At 42.9% G+C, this 21,092-nt stretch overlaps 1 protein-coding gene across 4 annotated transcripts in view; it reads right to left on the bottom strand.

Moving 5' to 3' along the window:
- Positions 1-17,692: 17,692 nt before the first annotated feature.
- The window catches only part of QKI (QKI, KH domain containing RNA binding), a 115,603-nt gene continuing 112,203 nt past the window's right edge, over positions 17,693-21,092 (bottom strand). For all 4 annotated transcript variants that reach the window (XR_014777746.1, XM_084774920.1, XM_084774921.1 and 1 more), the window contains exon 8: positions 17,693-20,762. Coding sequence is in view for 3 of the 4 variants with exons in the window: in XM_084774920.1 (XP_084631046.1) it covers positions 20,746-20,762 (17 nt within the window). In the remaining variant the exon portion in view is untranslated. The remainder of the gene's footprint in view (positions 20,763-21,092) is intronic.

Here is a 21,092-nt window from a genome sequence, read left to right as displayed (position 1 = left end):
GCTACTAACCTCTGAATTTTACTTTTTTTGCCTATGAGAGTTGAGAAATTAAAAAAAAAAAAAAAGCTTTCCATCATTTTTGGTTATCTGTGAGGTTGTCCTAATTAGCTTGAGCTTTCAAACTGACACAGCCCAGAGTCATCTGAGAGAGTCTTCAGGTGAGGAATTGTTAGGATCAGATTAGCCTGTGGCCATGTCTGTGAGAGACTGTCCTAGTTGAGGGTTGATGTGAGAGAGCTCAGGCCACCATGGGCGGTACCATGTCTAGGCAGCTGAGTCTGGGGTATGGAGGGATGCAAGCTGAGCACGTGCAACGAACAAGCCGGGAAGCAGCATTCCTCCACGGCTTCCGCTTCACTTCCTGCCCTGACATCTGTGACCTTGAAACGTAAGGCGAACACATCCTTTTTCTTCCTAGTTGCTACTTGAATGACAACAGCCCCACCCCACCTCCATACAAGTACACGTTTGTGCACTTGGTCCTTAGTGTTTGCGAAGTATTGGGAGGTGTGGCCCTGAGGGAGGAGGCGTGTCACTGTGGGGTTAGGCTTTGAGGTTCCAAAAGACTTGTGTGATTCCCAGTTAGCTGCCTCTTCCCTGTGGGTATGGATCAAGATGTGAGATCTCAGCTGTTCCTTCACTTTGCCGTCACGGACTCTAATCCCAAGAAACCATAAGGCAAAATAAAAGGCTCCTTTCGTAAGTTGCTTTGATAAGGCATGGTGCCTTATCACAGCAATAGGAAAGTAACTAAGATAACCCTCAAGTTGTTTTTGACCGGTGTCCCATCACAGCAACAGAGGGAAACTAGAACAGAGGTCAAATGGGAAAAACAGTGGCGTGATGGTTGGAGAACTATAAAGGGATCCAGAATGTCATCGATTTCTGAATCTCCGTGGTCTCTGTTGGTGCTCACCCATGGCAGGGACCAAAACTTCTGGTACTGAAGGAACAATGGTGGCACCAAGAAAGCCTATTGTAAGCGATAGCCTGGCTTCCAGGAGCACAGCACAGAGCTGTTACGTACGCAGACACGAATCTGCCTGCCATCTGGACCATGCCTAGAGACCTCTATTTAATGCCACAGAACAGTGCTGTTCAATTTCTTCCTCAGGTTGAGAGAAAGAGGGCACTGACCACAACCATTTTATAAACACTCACCAGCGGCAGCCAAACTTGCCACAGCACAAGTCCCCTTGCCATGTAGCCATGGACAGCACCATGACAGCACCAGGAGATGTACACCAATGTGCCATGATTAATAGTGTTATTTTGAGGCCCAAATTAGAAACTAAGTATGTGTTGTGCCCTGAATAGGAAAGAGTCTCCACAAGCCAACTGTGGAAACGCTTGGTCCCCAGTTGGTGGCTTGGCTTTCAGAGTTTGTGGAACCTTTGGGAGGTAGTGTCTAACTGGAAGAAATGAGTCACTGGAGGTCAGAGGTCAGCCCTTGGCCCCTCATTTGAGCCTAATCTCAGAGCTTGTTGGGCGGCTGTAGAACCATGAAGAAGCCTTCCCCACTGTGGACAGTCGCATCTCCCGAATAGCTCCTCCTCCCCAGCATTGCTTCTCAGGCGTTTGGTTACAAGGACTTGAAAAGCTACTAATAAAATACATTTCTGCTCATTTTAAGTAGACTAAAACAACATAAGCCAGTTCAGTTGGTAGGTACTGGATACAACAAGACGCCCACCTGAATCAGAGATGTTGTCTTTCCTTGGATAGAATGGGTGTTTATCTGAATGAAGGTGGGGGAAGATGGGGAGCCTTGCAAACAGGCATCTTCCACATCACACAAGCCCATTCCAGAGTGCTTGGCAGGAGGCAGCAATGAGACTGTGCCTAGCAGCCTCTTGTACTAAGGGTACCCGTTCCCAAGGGCAGATACAAGTAGTCAAATGTTGGGACGGAGAGTGTCATGACCTGTTAAAGCATTCACGATCTTACTGTAGGATGCCAACATTTTAAGTCACTATCCAGCTAGAAGGCAACTGCTCCCTTTTCAAGTCATCCTTACCCTGAAGAGGTTACCAGCACAGGAATGTGGGTTTTTTTTTTTCCTTCCAATTCCCAGGAAAATTAAGACAAAGACATTATAGTGATATTTCATAAAGTGTAATTGAGACCAGCATGCCTTTGGGATTGCTCTGACAGGGGTTACGGGGAATGAAGAAATGACAAACCCGTATACAGAAAAGCTGGGACTGGATGGGCCACGCTTTCTGATGGAGAAGCACCAATGGCCTGGAAACTAAGCCAATTTCGTATACACAGGTGAATGAGAAGGCAGCTTTGCTAATCCTCGTAGGGGTCTCTGTAGGGAAGCAGTCTCAGGCTACAGTCATTCTAGAGGAGAAAGCTGTGGTCCACACTTCCTGCATGCAGTCAACATCTGTACTCAAGGCCGTTCCCTTGAGCCTGACATGGAGAGGGCCTTGTGGTGCTCCACTTGTTCATGATAATAATACGCACTCACTCAGGACTTCGTCTGTAAAATGTGTGGTTTTTCTTCTTATAAATGCTTCTTTTAATGTGGCCTCCTTTTCTTACAAACTGTAGCCAGTCCTCTTACCTCCTAGCCCGCCCTCTTCCCAGTTTCCAGTGCAGCCCCTTCAAGCATCCCTCCTGCCCGCTCCTCCCTTGGTTCCCCACAGTCTGCTTAAACAGCCCCTTCTCCCGTCTCCCCGCCACTAGCTGCTCCAACCCACACCGACTGTCCTAGCCTGTCCTCAGCTCAGCTTTCCTGGCTCAGCGGTCACCAACTGTGTTCTCTCTCTGCTAGCTCAACTCACTCTGTTCAGTGTCATCTTCTCTCTGTCCCAACTCAGTCTCCTGTCTTCCTGTACCCACTGTCTTCTCTGGTCCCACTCTTCTGCCTCCTCCTCCTCTTCCTTAGCCTCTACTGGCTTTTTATATCCTCTCCTATTTCTCCAAGTCCAAGAGGCAACACTGAAGGTTATAGGGTCAACTGGGAATCCTTTAAAGGGCCAGGCGCACAAAATAAATCATGCTACACTCATTTGCTCGCCACACACCCCATTTTAGAGGCTCGCTCTTTACTGTGAAGCTGAGTCTTTTAAGTCTTAACTTCTCCTTTATGTTATGGAATGTCTATGTTATGAGACAGAAGGGTTTTCAAAACATCATGGAAAGCTAAAGTTAGGAAAGCCAGAGCAGCCTATTGGCAGAAGTAGGAACCCAGAAATTCTCAGGCACCATGCCTCCCAGTCTCTCTGAGAACTCGGGGCCCCTCCCTCACTTCCCAGCTCTTAGCTTCCAGCTCATTAGAGTGTCACTTGTCTCTTCTACTGCATGGAGTTCACATGTGTCCCTCTGTCCTTCCAGTGCCTGACAGACAGAAGGTACCCTCTGATCCCCCAGTTGGCAACTAAAGCAGAAAAGCAGTCCTCCCTTACAATGCGGGGCAAACTGTATGTTTGGCAAGAACACGGGAAATCTGGCTAATAATTTCTTAAAGTTTTTTTTCTCTCTGCACATATGCTATGTATAACATGAAATATTTTTCAGGAGAAGCAAAATTCCTTTCTTGCTCTTTGTTGCTGAAAGTTTACCTCTTCAACATGTGAATCTTTTAATTAAAAAAATTGTTCTATAACAATTTCTTACATTTACAATCTGAGGATGCATATGTTCCAACACAGCTTAAATCTCCTGCTTATATTTGGTTTAGTGATTTTTTTTTTTAAGGCTCTTCTTAGCCTTTTACACATTCTGTTTTTTCTGATTTATTCATTACAAAAAAATAAAGTAGTGCTTTCTTTCTCACATCTCCCCAATTTTTAATAAGCCTAATCAAGCAGGAGAGCTGTATGTGTGTGTGTGTGTGTGTGTGTGTGTGTGTGTGTGTGTGTGTGTGTGTGTGTACACAGGAGGGGACGGGGCAGCTGCACCATTCTTGGAGATGACCTGAGTTCAGTTCCCAGCACCCACATCAGACAGTTCAGAAACATTTACAACTCCAGTTCCAGGGGATTTAATGGCCTCCTTTGGACTCCTGGGGCACCTGAAACTGACACACATTCACACATAGTACATATCATTTTAAAAATAAAATATTGTAAATTTTTTAATATTAAAAAGAAAGATTTAAAAGAGCACTTGGAAGTAAATTTGAACTTCAAGCTTACATTCAGTCCTGTTAGTAGCATTGTGGCTTCTCCCAAGCATATGTTGTATGTGTCTGGTACTGGGGCTTGATCCTAATTCCCTGGGCATGCCGGGCAAGTCCCTTCCCTACCATTGGCCTCCATCCCTAGCCATGGCCACTATTCCCTTGCCCCTTTAACTTCTAACTTTGAAATAGGTCTGTTTTCCAGGTTGCACTTGAACCCACAGCACTGGTGGCCAGGCTGGCATTGAATTTGCAATCTTCTTGGCTCAGCCTCCAAGTAGTTGGGATTCTAGGCCTGTGCTATGAGGCCTGGCGTATGTAGTCTTATTAGGACTATGCAAAGAAAAGAAAGATTTGTGTGTGGGGTACATTCTATATGGTCTTCAAAGCCAATCTTAAGTAAGCCTAGGGCAGGCGTGTTGTCAAACAGACCATTTGCCATGGGGTAAAAGTTTCTGTCCACGGTTACTGTATTGCCTCGTCTCTGTGCAGCCCTTGATTCATTCACAGCCCCATAGCTCACCACAATTTCTTATTTTTCTATAACCGGAAACTTTGTATTTCTAAAAGCATCCCTTAATTTTGGTCTATCTCCTTTCTCCTTGTTTTTCAACTATAGAGCATCCCGGTAGTCCGAAGTCTAACCAGTTGTGTCATCTCCATGTTTACTTTGGTGTTGTGATATTCTTGTAACAAAAATTGCTTGAAAGTTGGGGATATTTTCATCAGCTAGATATGACTGCTATAGCATTTGTAATGGAACAAAAATGGCAAAGTGGATTCCTCATGCATTGACACACACACAGGGACTATTTTGTGCTCTGAAGGGTGAAATAAGCTAGAGGCAGACTTAGAGACACGAGTTCATCAAAAACCCAAGGCCTGTGGTGGGAAATCAAGAGACAGTTAGCAAACCATAAAGAAAATATGATCTATAATTAAAAGTTTAAAAAAGTGGATATGTGGACGAAGATACTAGTCTTGTGTCCCTGGCCAACCCTAAGAAGAAAGAGCACCGATGTGGGCTGTGCCATGTTTAGCTTGCAGCTCTGTAATAGCACAATGGGTGACAGCTGGCCTAGCACAGTGCCCTGGTCCTCACAGCAGCAGCATCTGCACCTGCTCTGACTCTTCTGCACATACTCAGCAGACCAGACTGCTCCTGGGGCTCCTCGGGAATTCTGCCCTAAACGTTTGTTGAGTCCATCAAAATAAGCTAAATAGACGAAATAAAAGAAGTTTAAAGAAGTGATGGCACCTGGTGAACCCATCAGACTGGCCATTACAGTCTGTGAACTCAACTGGACTGGGCATTTTCTTGTGTGTGCACTTGCACAAGCAACATACCTACAACAGCATCAGGCTGCTCACCTCTGAGCAATACCTGCAGCCTTAACCCTCAACAATCAACAAAGCAGCTTCCCAGAAGACAACTGAACATTTGTGCTATTGATGGCTTGAACACCATGGGAGCACTAAGCATTGTGGGAGCACAAAGCATGGTAGGAGCAGCACACTAGGGGAGTGTTGAGCACTGTAGGAGCACTAAGCTCTGTGGGAGCACCAAACATTTTAGGAGCATTAATCCCTTAGGAGGAGCAACCTGGATGGACCAAGGAAGCTGGAACTCAAGGGTACCCTACACTCCCGTGCCAGACTCCACTCATCAAAGGTCTTCACAAAAACACCTTTTCCTCAAATGTGAGAAGAAAAAAAAAGTGCCATTCTTAAAACTGCTTATGAGTTAAAAAAAAAAAAAAGTCTCATATTCTAATCTTGCTTTTGATTCCAGAAATTTTGAATCTCAAGAAAAGAGCATAAAAATAAATCCTGGGTCTAATCGCAGTGCCTTCTGCTCTGGGGACTCTCTTGGGGTCATTTGGCATGCGGGGCTTTTCCAGTTTCACATCTGAAGGGCATCTGGTTTGGACAAGGTTCTTCCCTTCACCTGTCGACAGACAGAAGTCAGGCTGCGAGGTCAGACAGACCCCGTACATCGGTTCAACACGGAAGAGCGATTCTAAGCCTCCAGCAGGGCAAGAGTGAGTCCCAAGCACTGCTCAGCGGAGGCAGCGCCCTCGAGAACTCACAGAGACATGAACCCCATCCATGCACTGACCACCACTCTGTTCATATCAAGGAGACTGAGATTCGAACTCTAAGAAAACAAATACAGCAGCAGGATGCACCCTTCTTGCCACTGCTTCCTGTGTGTTGAAAGGTTAACAACCTTATTATGTGCCTCAAGTGTACATGTTTGCACTTTTCCCTCTGCCTCTTATCATTTTAAAGTTTCTCTTTAAAATTTTTGAATGCAAGTCTTAAAAAAAAAAAAAAACACAACATTCTTCTGCCATTTCCTTCCTTTCTTTGTCTCACCGTGGGAGACAGACTAATGTCACCATTCAGACATGCCCACACCCTCACCCCAAACTCCTGAATGCCACCTTACAGACCAAATGGACTTTGCAGATGGGACTCCTTTCGGCATTTTGCATTGGGAGATTATTGGACAGCATCCAACGGACTCAATGTCATTACCAGGGCCTTAACAAGAGGGAGGCAGGAGGGTCAGAGTCAGAGAGAACAAAACCAGACAATGCCAAACCTCATGTCCTCCTCACTGTCTCTGAAGGAGCCCAGCCATGCAAATGTATTGGCTTGTGATCACTAAAGCTGAAGAAAAAGAGCCAATGATTCTTTAAGCCACTAGACTCATGGCTGTTGTGACATCAGCATCTGCCCACTTCTCAGTAAACCATGTGACCTCACTTCTTAGTAAACCATGTGACCTAGTTAGCTTTAACTGTCACTTTGAGTCATCTGAGAAGGGTCTTAACTCAGACAAAATGCCTGTTTGGGTTGTCTTGGTTGGTAATTGACTTAGGAGGGACCAGCCCACTGTGGGCAGCACCATTCCTTGGGCAGGTGGTCCTGGACTGTATAAGGAAGTTAACTAAGCATAAGACTGTGCAGGAGCCAGTAAGCAGCATCCATCCAATCGTTTCTGCTTCCTATCCTGACTTCCTTCAATACTAGACCACAGCCAGTAATCTGAAATACAGAATCATTTTCTCCCTGAAGTTGCATTTAGTCACAGTATTTGTCAAAGTCACCAATCAAATGAAGAACACTACGCAAGTTTCTAGCATATTACTTGCCATTATACCAGAGACACAGTAGGTCAGAGTCTAGGTAGGCCAATCTTGTCAGCAAGTATGAGCACCTGTGTTTGGATTCCTAGCATCAAATAAAAAGCCAGGTGTGACTACTCGAATCTATAATCTGAATGCTGGGAAGGCAGAGATAGGTAAGAGAGCCCAGCTCATAAAATAAGGTGGAAAACAATGAGAAAAGACCTAATATCATGTTTGTACACACAGGTACACATGTGCACAAGCCCACATGAACATGTACATATACTACACACACACACACACACACACACACTGAAAACATACCAGCATAAACATCTCAGTGTAAGTGGTCCAGGCAGTCAGGAAGCTGTCCTCCTGATGGATATGCAAGGGTCCAGGGACCTAGGCTCAGTGATGTGTGTTTTCTAAGTTCTCAGCATCTCCATTATAGCAGGAAAAGGACGAGAACAGAAGGCACGGTCTACTGAGGAGAGCCTGCTCACAGAGATGCACTTTGGTGTAAGAGAGAGGTTGTGAAGTGCTACCACCTGACTGTCACATGAGGAAACTTCCTGCAGGACACAGCCCAGAGTCTTGCTGACGCACTGGATCCAGCTTGGCGTCTGGCCCTCATGGGTTGACATAGTCTTCTTTCTCGGGTCCAGATGCCCATCCTCTGGTCCTGGTAATGTGTGACTGGGAGAGTCATTGTCCCAGTTTGCTTTTTACTGCTGTGGTGAAACACTGTCCAACAGCAACTCAGGGAAGAAAGGTTTTACCTTATCTTGCGTTTCCATGTCTGTCACTGAGGGACCTGAGTGACCTCACAGCAGAAACTCAAGCAGGACCTGAAGACTAACTGAAGCCGAGGCCATAAAGACGCTCCGCTTGCTTGCTCCTCACGACTTGCTCAGCCTGCTTTCTTATACAACCCAGGACCACCTGCCCAGGCATGGCACCTCCCACAGTGCAGTGGGCTGGGCCCGCCCACAGCAATCATTAATCAAGAAAATGCCCCACAGGCTCGCCTTCAGGACAATCTGATTTAGTCATTTTCTTAGTTGAGTGTTCTCCTCCCAGGTGACACGGGCTCGTGTCAAATTGACAAACAAACAAACAACCCAAACACAGGACTGTTTAGGCAGCTCTTCTTCCTCCTGAGCGGTCACAGGGACCTTCCTTTTATATGAGTATCAGACTCATGTCACACCTCAGGAGGTTTCTTGCACTAGAGCTTTAAAAGGTTTGTCCAATTCATTGTTTCATTCCCTCAGCACTGAACTGTTGCAAGGTTTGTTCAAATGCTTTGCTGAGTTCATCTGTCCTTTCTCTGCCCTCTTTTCTGGTGTTTGCACCATCCTTTTATTGTTTCAAGCCTGCTTTCCCTAATTTCGTATCTTCTCATATTATTCTTACCTCCCTGTTCCCTTTTTGTGCACTTTGCAATATGGAATACTTGAATGTTTCCCTTACATTTTTTTCTTCAAAGCTTTGCTTTTTATTGAGCTACAATTGGTAGTTTAGCACGATTTATGCATTTCACCTCCAACTAGAAATTTGTTCTTTTGTATATATTTCAAAGCCCTTTCTGTGGTGTTCTTTCACGGTGACAATTTGTTATTCTCTTTTGTAATTTCACTTGGATTTTATCACGTGTCTGCTTCGTAAATTCATTGGTTTTTTGTTCTTTTTTCCCTTTCTTGTCATGTGACATTTCACTTCTTTTTCTTGTATTTCTCTGGATGCAAGGTTGGTGATAAAACTCATGTGGGGTGAGTCAGGCTTTAGTGAGCTGGCTCTTACTAGAAGCCAGGCTAAAGAACTTCTGCTGGTCTGGCCATTAAAACACTTCCTTCTGTTGGCTGGAAGCAATTTCTTTAACCTGCCCTCTCAATGTCTTTTTCACTTTCAGACCCAGCCACAGGATGTCCGCTCAGTGTGGAGTCTTGGCCGGTTCGAGATTCCTGGGTGGGTTCAGGGTCAGGCTGGGCCCATCGGCTCCTCAAGTTTATATCATGACCAAGACTGAAGGAGGTCGTGTCATTCAACAACATTTTTGAAATATTTGTTTACAATTTTTATTTGTGTGTTTGAGTTTATGTGCACACTTGTGTGGATGCCTGCGCTCACCAGAGTGTCAGATGCCCTGGAACTGGAGTTAGAGGCAGTCATGGGCTGTCCAGCTATAGGTGCTGAGAGCTGAATCCAAGTCCTCTGTAAAAGCAGTGAAGACTCTGAACCTCGCGAGTTATCTACTTTTATTTTTATGTGTATATGAGTACAGGTGTCCATGGCATTCAGAAGAAGGTGTCAGAGCTGGAGTTACAGGCAGTTGCTTATTGAGCCACGGGTTCGGGCACCGAACTTGCGACCTCCTCAAGAGCAGTGAGCATTCTTAACCAATGAGACATCTTTCCAGTCCCTCTGATTGTTTAGGCTCAGAGGCCAGAAGCCTTCTACAATGCTTAGTTTCTGATGAACTTCCTAACCTACTTAGAGACATGCACACTTCCAACATCTAACCATGCAAGCACACTATCCAGATATGTGAGAGTTGGTGAGTAAAATCTTTCAACTCCCAGCTACCTTACTTCTTTATCACTCTCCTCCAGCTGCCCAGCTAGGATTCACTCAATCCATTCGTTGTCCCTGCCTCCCCTGAGCTCCAGCCACAGTTGGAATCTTCTAGTCTCCCTTCTCTGTGATTCTGAATACTTCTAAAGCAATATCCCAAGGAGTGTCTTGTTTTCCTATGGAGTTGCTCAGAGGGGCTTATTGTTTTTTTACTTGGATTCCATTAAAGTTAGCATTTACAAACAACTTTCAGTTGGGTGTGAGGAACAGTGTGCTGGTACTCAGGCCATGCTACAGCACCTCGGCCTGCAAGCTACGGGCATGGCTCTACACGTTTGAAATGCATGTCTGCCAATGTTCTTGGCTGATGGTGGGAGGCTGAGGGCACCAGGCTGTGTCCCTCTGGTGACTGGGCAAAGACTTAGCATACATACTTGGGTATCACCAGAAGAGTCACCTAGCAGAAGAGCCTGGTAACTCATCTGCATCTAGTCATGGAGTGATGCCTAGACCTTACATGTTCTTTTTTAAACTGTCATTTCATGTACATCACTTAAAACATGTGAATACGCTTTTAGTAACCACATGCTAGTGACTTCTAAGACAATCACATTTTATATGTGGGAGGAGTCTTGCTAGATTTTACTTGAAAGCTTCAGCAAGTTGCAGAATGCATAAATGAACTATGCACAACACATCAAACATGTTACCTAACCCATGGGATGTGCCTCGGAGCCCCCTATTTAAAGGGGCATTTAAGCATGCATTTAATCCTTTCATGATAGAAATGAATGTAGATGACCTCCTTCCTCCTACAGTGACTCTGCTTTAGATGCATGCGTTCAAGTCAGCCCCAGGAAACAGCAGAATGAAACCTTAAGGGCAGATGCTCACACTCAGACCTTGGTGCTAGGCTACAGGCAATGAGGGTCCTATCAGTGACCTCATGTAATCTACTCTTAGGAGCCCAATAAAGTAGGCATTGTGCCCATCTTACAGATGAGAAGTCTGCCCCCCACCATGTGCGCGGGGTCCATTCCCATGTATGCATGCCTGAATGTGTATGTACGTGCATATATACATATTGGTGCACATGCATGTGGTCACTTGGGGCTCACGTGAATTGTCTTTCTTGGTTTCTCATTTGACCCCAGAGCTGATTTGGCTAGTCTAGATAGTCAGCTTCCTCCAGGGATCCCATGTCCGCCTTCCCCCAGACGCTGGGACTGCAGGTAGGCCACCACATCCACCCAAGAGTTACATACTTGGGTGCTAAGGATTCATATTCTGGTCTCTACCATTTGACTGTCAATGAGTGTGCTCTCTAAGCCATCTCCCCAGCCCCTGTACTGCTTGAAGTTGCAATTACATGTACAGGATCACCAGCTCAGACTAATACTTCCTACTTATCAACAGATTAGAGCTCTTAAAAGGACTCAGGTAACTTACACAACACTGAAAAAATATAGGTTTTTAACAGCAAATTCTTATTGGCAAGCATTTCTCACCCCTTCAAAAGCAGTTTGTGTGGGGCTGAGGATGTACCTCAGAAGGAGAGGGTTCAACTAGTATACGCAAGGCCCCAGATTCTATGCCCAACACTGCAAATAATAAGGAGCTTCAAAATCCCTCTGTACCTTTGCTCAGCAGACTCATGAACTTGGTTGGCCCTGCAGTTGGCAGGGAGAGCAGCTGCTATTGGACAAGAACCACCTCTTCTTTCTATAGCTCTGTGCCTAAAACACCATCAGCATCAGTGCTCAGCTCTAGACAGAATGTTGTGAAGCACAGAACAGGGTAATGAGTGGGTGTGGCAGTTGACCCGTTACCTGGATAGGACCTAGATCAGCTGGAGAGAAAGCTCTGACCATGTGTGGGGGACTTCCTACAATAGGCTGAGAAGGCCTACCCAAGCGTGGGCAGCACCCCTCCAAGAGCTAGGGTCCTGGACTGGCTTAAAAGGGCTGAGCCCCAGCTTTCATTTCCCAACTGAGGTCTGAATGCGGACAGTGCCCAGCTGCTTCACGGCCATGCTAGAGTGGACCCCAATACCCGGAGCCACACGGCATCTCTCCTTCCTTAAGCTATACTGCCAGAGTTTTGTTGGCCGTTGTCAGCTCTTGGTGAACCTAAAATTTTGACAGCTATCATACCAACCATTAAAAGCATAGGGTGAGTGGGTGCTGAGCCAACCTTTAAAATACCCACAGCATCAAGCAGTGCCATGTAGGACAGAAACACACACAGACACAAGCACTGAAGGTGGCACTCCTTTTCCCTAGGTCCGAAGGAGAGAACCATGCCTCACACAGGGAAGATGACAGGGCTACACACATCATACACAGCCATGACGTATGTGAAGAAGCCTCTCTGGAAGGCCCCACTTTCCCTGTTTCCTAGTGGAAAAGGGGAACCGTCACGAGGGCAGCAATGGCACCTAGATGGCTTTGTAGCTGCGGTCTGGGGCCTCATGCTGAGGGTGTACTCCAGCCCACGCAGTCCATGGAGGCCTGCCTACTTCCTACTGGCTTCTCACAGAAAGTCAGTCAGAATCAAATGGTTTGGATTGTTATAAAACCAGTTGCAGGACTCTCACTTGGCGCCCAAAGACACCTGAGTCACACATGGTCAGTCACAGGTTCACTAGGGAGCTTCTGAGTATTAGGTTCATCACTCCAAATCCATTGTGATTTTCATAATTCTGCTTAAGAGATGAAGCATTAGTGTGCCCAAGCCCTCGTTTCTATAAATGACTTTTGGGTTTCCTAAACCAAAGTTTTAGTCTGGGGCTCCATATGAATGGGGTGTCCTGTTTCAGCTGTAACCTGAGCTGTGTGGAAACTGTGGACTACCTGACAGAAAGCTGAGTGCACAGGTCTGGCTGTGACTTCCAGATGGAAGCTTCAGCATATACCAATGGCTCTTCTGGAGTCAGCTGACAGTGTACAAAATGCTAATTAATCAGTGGAGTTATGTCTACCAGTTACTGAGAAGTCACAGAAGGCACGCCCCTTTGGAGAAGAGAAAGCAAGCACTAAAGGAAAAAAGCTTTCCTTCCCCCCCCCCCCCCCAGAGTGTTGTTCGTATTATAAACACACAGAGCAACGTGGGAAGTAAGGTAGTATCTTACTTTAAACCACCACATTTTACTGATGGCAGATCACTTCTAGATATATTACATTTCCTTAGTTTTTTTTTTTCTCCTTTCAAAATTGACTGTCCTACTAGTAACCAAAACCTCAAAGTTGACTGTAATTCAACATGAAGACCAGCATGTCTGATCTGCCCATCTATTTTTTAAGACACTCACTGCGTGTATGTGGAGACCAAGAGCTTTGGGGAGGCCATTTATCCTTCCCTCTGGGTTTCAGAATTAGTGGTAAGTGCCTTCACCTGCTGAGCTACCTGCCAGTCGGAGAGGCCAATTTAAATCTCAGCTTCAGATCTTTCATAATACAATTCATCCATTAATTTCAAGTTTTACATTTCCAACCTGAAATCTTAAAAGTTAATTTTTGGGCATCTGCTTGAAATGTGGTCAAACCAATTTTATATTCTTACCACTGACCTGTTTCAATTTTATAAGCTGCATTACTTAGAATTTACAGCACAGAAGAAGCTTTTTAAGGTGCTGCATTCATTATCAATATTCATACAAGTTCAAAGTTAAATGAGCGGTCCCAAAAGTTTTAGGACTAACTCAGTCCTGCAAGGAAACTCAGTTGTCAACGTTTTCCTCATTTTGCTCCCATTCAGCCCACTCCCCTGCAATGTTTCAATCAGCGTGAAACAATGTAACCAATATGTAAGCAGGGTAGAAATTAACAAAGAGTAATAACATTTCCACCAAGAGATAGATACACTTACATGAAATCATACAGCCCATCCATCCATCCATCCGATTTTTCTAACCAGACTAGTTGAGGTATGAAAAAACAGCTGCTGAGCAATCCCAAGTGCTACCCAGCTCCCATTATGTTCTTAACTGTAAGAAATACAAACTAAGAATGTCGGTGCTTTTAAAAACATTTTATTGTGTTGGTGCTGTGCGCTTCGCGTGCCATGGCACACAAGCTGAGTCAGACGACAGCTTCTGGTTCTCTTTCTACTAAGGGTTGCAGAGATCAGATCCAGGGTGTCAGGGCTGCAGGGGAAGAAGTTTACCTGCAGAGTAACCTCCCAGTGGTAATATTATAAACAGTGCACAGGCCACATTCATCTTCCGGCCCCCTCCCCCAGGAGGAAGACATTACGATCTGTATAGCATGACCCCCTTTTTGGAGAAGGCAGGGTAGTGTTTGAAGATACAAATCATACTCCTGGACCTGGGCAGACTCTAGGTAGTGGTGAGGTTAACAGAGTTGTCTCTTGGGACAAAGGAAAGTTAAAGAGTCTATTTACAGCTTACAACTACTGCAGGAATTGATCTTTGAAGAGAATATTTGGTGAAACATCTAATTAGACTTTTGAATGTCTGTTAAGTTACCAAAAGAGCAGAGCTGCCAGTCTGCATAGCTGATATGGCAGCTGCCAGCTGGCCGCCTTTGCATGTATGAGGAGGATAGCCTCCCAGCAAGCAGACAGAAGACAAAGGAGCTTGCATGTATAACAAGAAAAACTGGTCAGCTCAAAGTACTAAGAGTTGTAAAATTTAAATGTCAAAGGAAACTTCGATGGTGTCAAGCTACTGGCAGAAATCTTAGCAATTTTTCCACTTTGTACAAGACATCTATGACGTTAGTTCTTTTCACAAAATAGAAGAGACCAAGATTCAGCAAGCAATGTTTTCTGTTTATGGTGCAAGGCATTCCATGCTAAGACAGTAATGCCACCAACTGAGTTACATCCTCAGCCCTCTCCCAAGAATTCTTACATTTAGGAGACTGCTTAAAACTGTACCAATGCTTCTTAAAAATTAGCATGGTGTTTTGGACGCACAGACTAGCTGAGAACACAGAAGTTTACTAATATCCTTCTTTTAAACAGTGTTCTACTAAATACTAGAACTCATAGAATGTGAGATTCTCTAATTTCCTACACAGATGAAGAAAATGTAGTCTTCACTTTGGCATTTCTCTGTGTTGGGGGGGTCAGCTACATTTTCAGCTCATTTTTGGCTTGAGAAGATGCAGCACATGCACAGTGTCCCATTTTTTTAATCGTACTTTGTGTACAATTGTTTACATTTCCCATTATGTGTGCTTTGATAACATCTATTCATATATATACACATACATGTATATATACACATATATGTATATCTATTCACATATACATATATACACTTTCTACAAGTTCAAGATATTTATACACACCAATATAATATAACCCACAAGAGATATATTTGGCTCAAAACTTTGAAATAACAGAACCTTTAAAGAGAGGTAAATTAACTTTTACCCTGGTGCTGAGACTGTCCCAGTGCTGGCTGGTATCTCTTCAGGGAACAGCAAACTTCAAGTAATGTGAACTACACTTTGTCCAGTCAAAATTCACGGCACTCATCATCCACATCTACCTGCCACGGATTAGTTGCTGCTCCTCCTCCCCAGCCCCTGACAATTAGCGCAGCAGAAACAAAGAAAGGAGTATACTGTGCTTCAGCTTAACCAGTTTGATTCAGCATTGAGCACCAACTATACATTCTTCTGAAGACAACTCAATTTAGGTAGCTATATAGAGGAAACCAGGCATCACATGTATCATGGATATTTCTTAAGTGATATGTCCATAAAATGGGTTAAGCTATTATTCCCATCTTAAAGATATTAAATGATGTGACAATTAAGTACATTATCCTATATACTTTAAAAATGTGGGAGACCAAAAAGTTTTCAGAGAGTAATTGTTTAGTGGATAACCTGGCAACATGTTTCATTCTGCCAAGAAAAATCACAGGCTGAGAATGCTGTAAGTTAACTGTCATCAACGAATACTCAGTCAGGTGTCCCAGTCCAGGCACATAAGCAAAGAATATCCCCAAAACAACACACACAACCCAAACTGTCACATAAAATAATGACAAGGCACAGACTTCACTGATGAAATGTTCTTGGTCAGGCAACGCAACCACAACCAGCAATTTTATTTACTACTATCACCTGTTTTTACCACATGCAGGCGTACACGTACACGTACACGTACACACACACACACACACACACACACCACTACCATACACTTTACACGCATCTAGTAAGTAGAAAACTTAAACCAAATACCCCTCGTCTGCACACAAACATTTTTTTTTAATGGACACGGCATTTCAACAACTCCCTCACACAGGCCATGCCATATATGAAGATGCTGCACTACAATGATGTGAATACGATTGTCATATCATCATGTTTTCCCTAAAGAAAAAGAAAAACGTTTTACTGTGTACATTAATATTAATGACCCCAGCCTTTTGGATGAAAACACATAACCATTCATTAAATAGCATCAACTAAGAGTGACAGTAAAACTTCCCCGTCCCAGCAATTTGGCTAACACTATTGTACTTAGATGAAAATGTGGCTTGCAGTGGTATCCTGCACCAGGTAAAACTACCACTGAACAATGTTTTCAATAGAACAGTGACCATAAGACACAATCACACATGAAGTTCCCTCACAGAAATGGGATGGGACTGCATGCTCAGGCCTCAGACAATATTGAACTACACAGAAGCTCTTCATCAACTAAGGACAAATTACCATGGGAGGCTTTGTTCAGCAGCAGACTGACAGCATCTTAAAATGCTCACAGAGCACTAAACATGGTAGTCTTGGCAATGAGACTTGTCTACCAAAGGCACTATGCTGTCTCCTCCTCTTATCAGAGAGTATTCCATGTGTTCAGGACCAAAGATGATCAGAGATAATTAAAACTAGCCTCACTACTGAGTTTCATTCACACACACACTATAACTGTATGCTTTCACACAATTTCAAAATATAAACCATTGCTTACAAAAGCAAAAATTCACCCTAAGAGGGTTTTTGTTCTTTGTTTTGTACCGTGTAAAAGTTCCCCCCCCCCACCACCCCCCAAGACAAGATAGTTAAGAACCTGCAACACCACAATGGACCCAAGTGCTAGAGAAGAGGCTCCTCTACACAGTGTGGCCAAAGGAGGCACGGAATAGTGACAGTTCTTGATGTGTTTCTATGCTAGAAATTAACCACACACGTCAGATTCCAGTGTTCCTCTCTGCCACGCCTCTTGTGTAATTTTCTTGGCTGCTCTGGAAGTGGGTAAGGGGAAAGCCACCTAAGACCTACAGTTCACTGAAGGGCTGGGCGGGGGTGGGGGACACACAGACAGACTGGGCTGCACAGCCTAGAGAAGCAGACTCAACTCTAATAGGAACATCCGGTTAAACATGGGGAAAATACCAATTGAGTTTTAACTTTATGTGGCCAAAAAAGACCTGTTGGTAGAAATTAAGACAAATGGTTCAACAGCGAATCAAACTGGTTTCTCAAGGTGTATCATGACAGTACATCTCTCGACTCATTATGCTGTGAGCAGAGAGGGATTATTCTGGAGCAGGAAATATAAAGTGTGGAATTAGTAACGCAGATGCTAACAGGCCAATGGCACGACTAGGAGAGTGACTCAGAGATGCTGCTGTGTTCCATCTCCACTGGCACCTACCCTCCAAGGAGAAAGGCCAGAATACCCAAAGCCATTTTAGCAGCAGTGTGCACAACTGTCAGCTGACAAACAACATAGAAAACAAGTCACACTATGTTATCTGTGGTCACGCCCTTCGGGGTTAGTCCAGGAACTCAAGACTTTATTTATTTCTGTTTATTGTCATTAAACACGAAAAGGTTAATAAACAGACATAGTCCAGAGTTAGTAGGTTGGTATTATAACATTTATTAAAATAATGCTATGGGTTAATAGAAACAGCAAAGAACCAAAGAACTAAAATGCAAGCTATGTAAAATCCCAACTAAAACCCAGAAGTGTCTAATGTATCATTCATCAGCTAACTAAAAGCCCAAGAGAGACAAGACACCCAATATAATAAAGTACTGCAAAACAATTGGCAATTTTCAGTTATCAAAATTGTGGATTTTGCATTTTGTATCCTTTTCTCAATCAAGAAAAAAATTCTTTTGAATGTTATATAACATACATATAAAACAAGATAGAAAAATACATTATAAACTTGTAACAATGGCTGTAAATACATTATCTTACATGTTTCTCATAGGCAATAGGTTGGTTATGGTACATACATAGCATGAAACTACTAAGATAGTAAAGAATAGACAAAAAATACATGTCAGCTGTATGGTAACATACAAGCGACACTCCCATCTACCCACGCTAAAAAATTACATAATACTGTCAGGAAAAAAGTCTTAAAAACTACGTACTTTAATAAGAAAAAAATTCAATAGAGTGATAATACTGAGAACCAAGGCATTCAGAGATTCCAAAAGTCATGCTTTTTTTCAGTTGACTCAAAACACTGTCAACTAAGTTTTCGAAAGTTTGTTCAGAGCCAGCATTACTCATAAACGTCACACGTCTATTGTTTTACACATTTACTTTCTTCCCCATAAAAGACCTTTGATAAACATCTAAAATGTCCAGGTATAACACAGCTGAGATGAGACTGGATCAAATACTGGTACTGTTTGTTTGTTTTAACTATCACCTCAAGTGTTCTGAGTGTCGCAAATTTATTCAACCAATCAAACAAAATAAAAATCAAAATGGCACAGCATATATTGTAAATAAATCAAAACCACCACAAGTGTAACAGACCGACAAAGCAGTGGTACATTAAACCAAAGCCAGCTGAGTACAAAACAAGGACTGTCTATTGCATAGTAAATAAACTGAAAATGGTTCCAAGTGAGACAGAATAATGGAGCGGTCACCATGAAGGTGGCCAGTGACTTCCTGCTGACCTTGACTGTGAAGCTATGAGGGTGCGGAAGAGGGCATGAGTTGATGAGCCACGAGTCCACTATCACTTGAGATTTGCCACATCTGGTACTGAGCGGATAATGACAAGTGTTTAGATGTTAATAACTCAAGTGTTTAGATACAGGCTTTGCACACAAACTGCTTCAACTACAAACTGTTTGAACTTCATGAGAGAAATTGAAGATGAAAAGGAATGTAGCTGAGCGTTTATCTGCACTGTGAGGTTAGCTGTCCACATTACTTTAAAGTTAAAAGGGGCAAAAAGGTGTATTTGGGAGCAGTTACTAAAGCCAGCAGAGGTGGACTACATCAGATAGCTGATTAAATTTTGGCTACTTAACACTTTTTCCACAATAAAAAATTTTAAAGATTCATTTTTGTGAAAAAGTTTGTTAGGCATTACTATTATTTCCAATTAATAAGAAAAAAAAACCCATTATGTCCCTCTTCTCCAAATAGAATAGAGCTCTAATTTAATTTTGTCTGTAAACTGATGCTCAGATCTCACATAATTTTTATAACCTCAGAATCCTCTGTGATAACCCTGAAGACAGTAATAACCAAACGTACTCAATGATGATTTGTAAAAGAATGACATTTTAAAATTTACTAGTCAGACATTAGAAAAGCTATCACATTTTTTTCACAGTATCAGATTTGGCAAACTGGCATCAAGATAACGTGACACAAATCATATAATTTAGACCATCAACTCATTTGTCTCCCCTCATATCTCCTTTCACATACTGGGCGACTGAGGAACATGCATTAACTTTTATTCTGAGGGAGGAGCTGATCTTACAGGACACTTGACTAAATGAGCATGAAGGAAAATAAGGCACTTTCTTTTTCTTTAGACTTATTCCAATACTTAAAAAATAAAAAAGAAAGACAAAAAGGCTCTTTTGGTCTTTTGTTTCTTGACAACCACCAGAAAAAATCATTTAATGAAATAAAGGGTTTCTTTGTTCTTTTTCTTTTTTTTTTTTATAACACTTGAAAGTATAAAATGCTACATTTCCAAAAATATATTTTTTTTCTGCACCAGCACCCTTGTATAGTAAAAGTATCTACTTTTTGTTCATTTGTTTCAATGCACTACACTTTATCTACAATTTCATTACATGTATACAGCAAATAGGCAAGCATGGCTTTTACATCCTTAATGATATTCTCTATACAGGGAGGTTTAAAAAAAATATTTGAACAGTTTGCCCAGTAATGTGACACATAATGCATGTACCTTGTTCTCATATAATTTTTAAGGTGGTGTAAAATAAAGATTTGGAAATTTTAACTCAGATACTCAACTTTTTAAAAATAGTGTTGCAGTTTTGCTCTCTGCATTACTTTTCAAAACTCCTTGTTAGGTTTTCTCTCATGGCACACTTTGTTCTAATACTTCAAATTTTGGCAGGCAATATAAAAAGGCTGCATTTTCTGCCCTTTGAGGGCACTGTAGTGACTAAACAAACAGCATGTCAAATTTTGAATACTTTTGAAGTCACTTCACCAATGACATCCCTGACCGAAGGTTCATGCATGATGCATTGTCACACAGTACATTCAGAGAGAGCTTTGACTTCCTACAAGTCTCTCACAGTAACTGCCTCTGTCACTGAGTAGCTAGGGCCATCTGTCTCCCCTTCTTAAGAGAGGCCTTCTTACCGTTCGCTTGGGGCGGGGCATTGAAAGATGATCAGTGCTGTGGGATGAATCGGGCCTTATTGCTTTACTACTATTCAGTGCAGGTTCTAGAACCACTTTCACCCAAACAGGGAGGAAAAGCTGAGTTGGAGGACAATTTCTTTGTCTTTTGTTTGGTTAGATGGTAAGACGAACGGACAAGTGCCTCAGCTCGCTGCACTGACGACAGGCAAGCAAAGGCGATTACCAGTTAACTGATCAGCAGGCAGGCATGGTCAGGTCATCATTGGGTGAAGAGTTCAGAGGTCAGAAGGTCATAGGTTAGTTGCCGGTGGCGGCTGGGTGGTTAGAAACAAAAAACAAAACAAAAAAAGAAAAGAAAAGATAGAGAAGAGATTAGTTTCAGCTAGTGACGGCTTAATGACAACATGAAAAACTAATCACAACTAATAAAAAAAAGCATGTTGAATTCCGACAAACTGATTGACATCATCTACAGAATACAATAAAAATCATGACAATTTTATATCATGATTTGAACAAATGAAGAAGAGCCCACTCCCACAAAAATAATTTGAAAAAACCCAACTTGTTAACAGGAAAAAAAAAAATAGAAATAAAATACAGCTAACAACTAATAGTTAGTAGCAGTCAATGAAGGAAATTGG

This window comes from Acomys minous (genome assembly GCF_964271855.1).
Source record: "Acomys minous genome assembly, chromosome: 3".
Taxonomy (NCBI): domain Eukaryota; kingdom Metazoa; phylum Chordata; class Mammalia; order Rodentia; family Muridae; genus Acomys; species Acomys minous.
The sequence above is the reverse complement of the archived record's forward strand: the minus strand, read 5'-3'. Positions and strand labels throughout refer to the sequence as shown.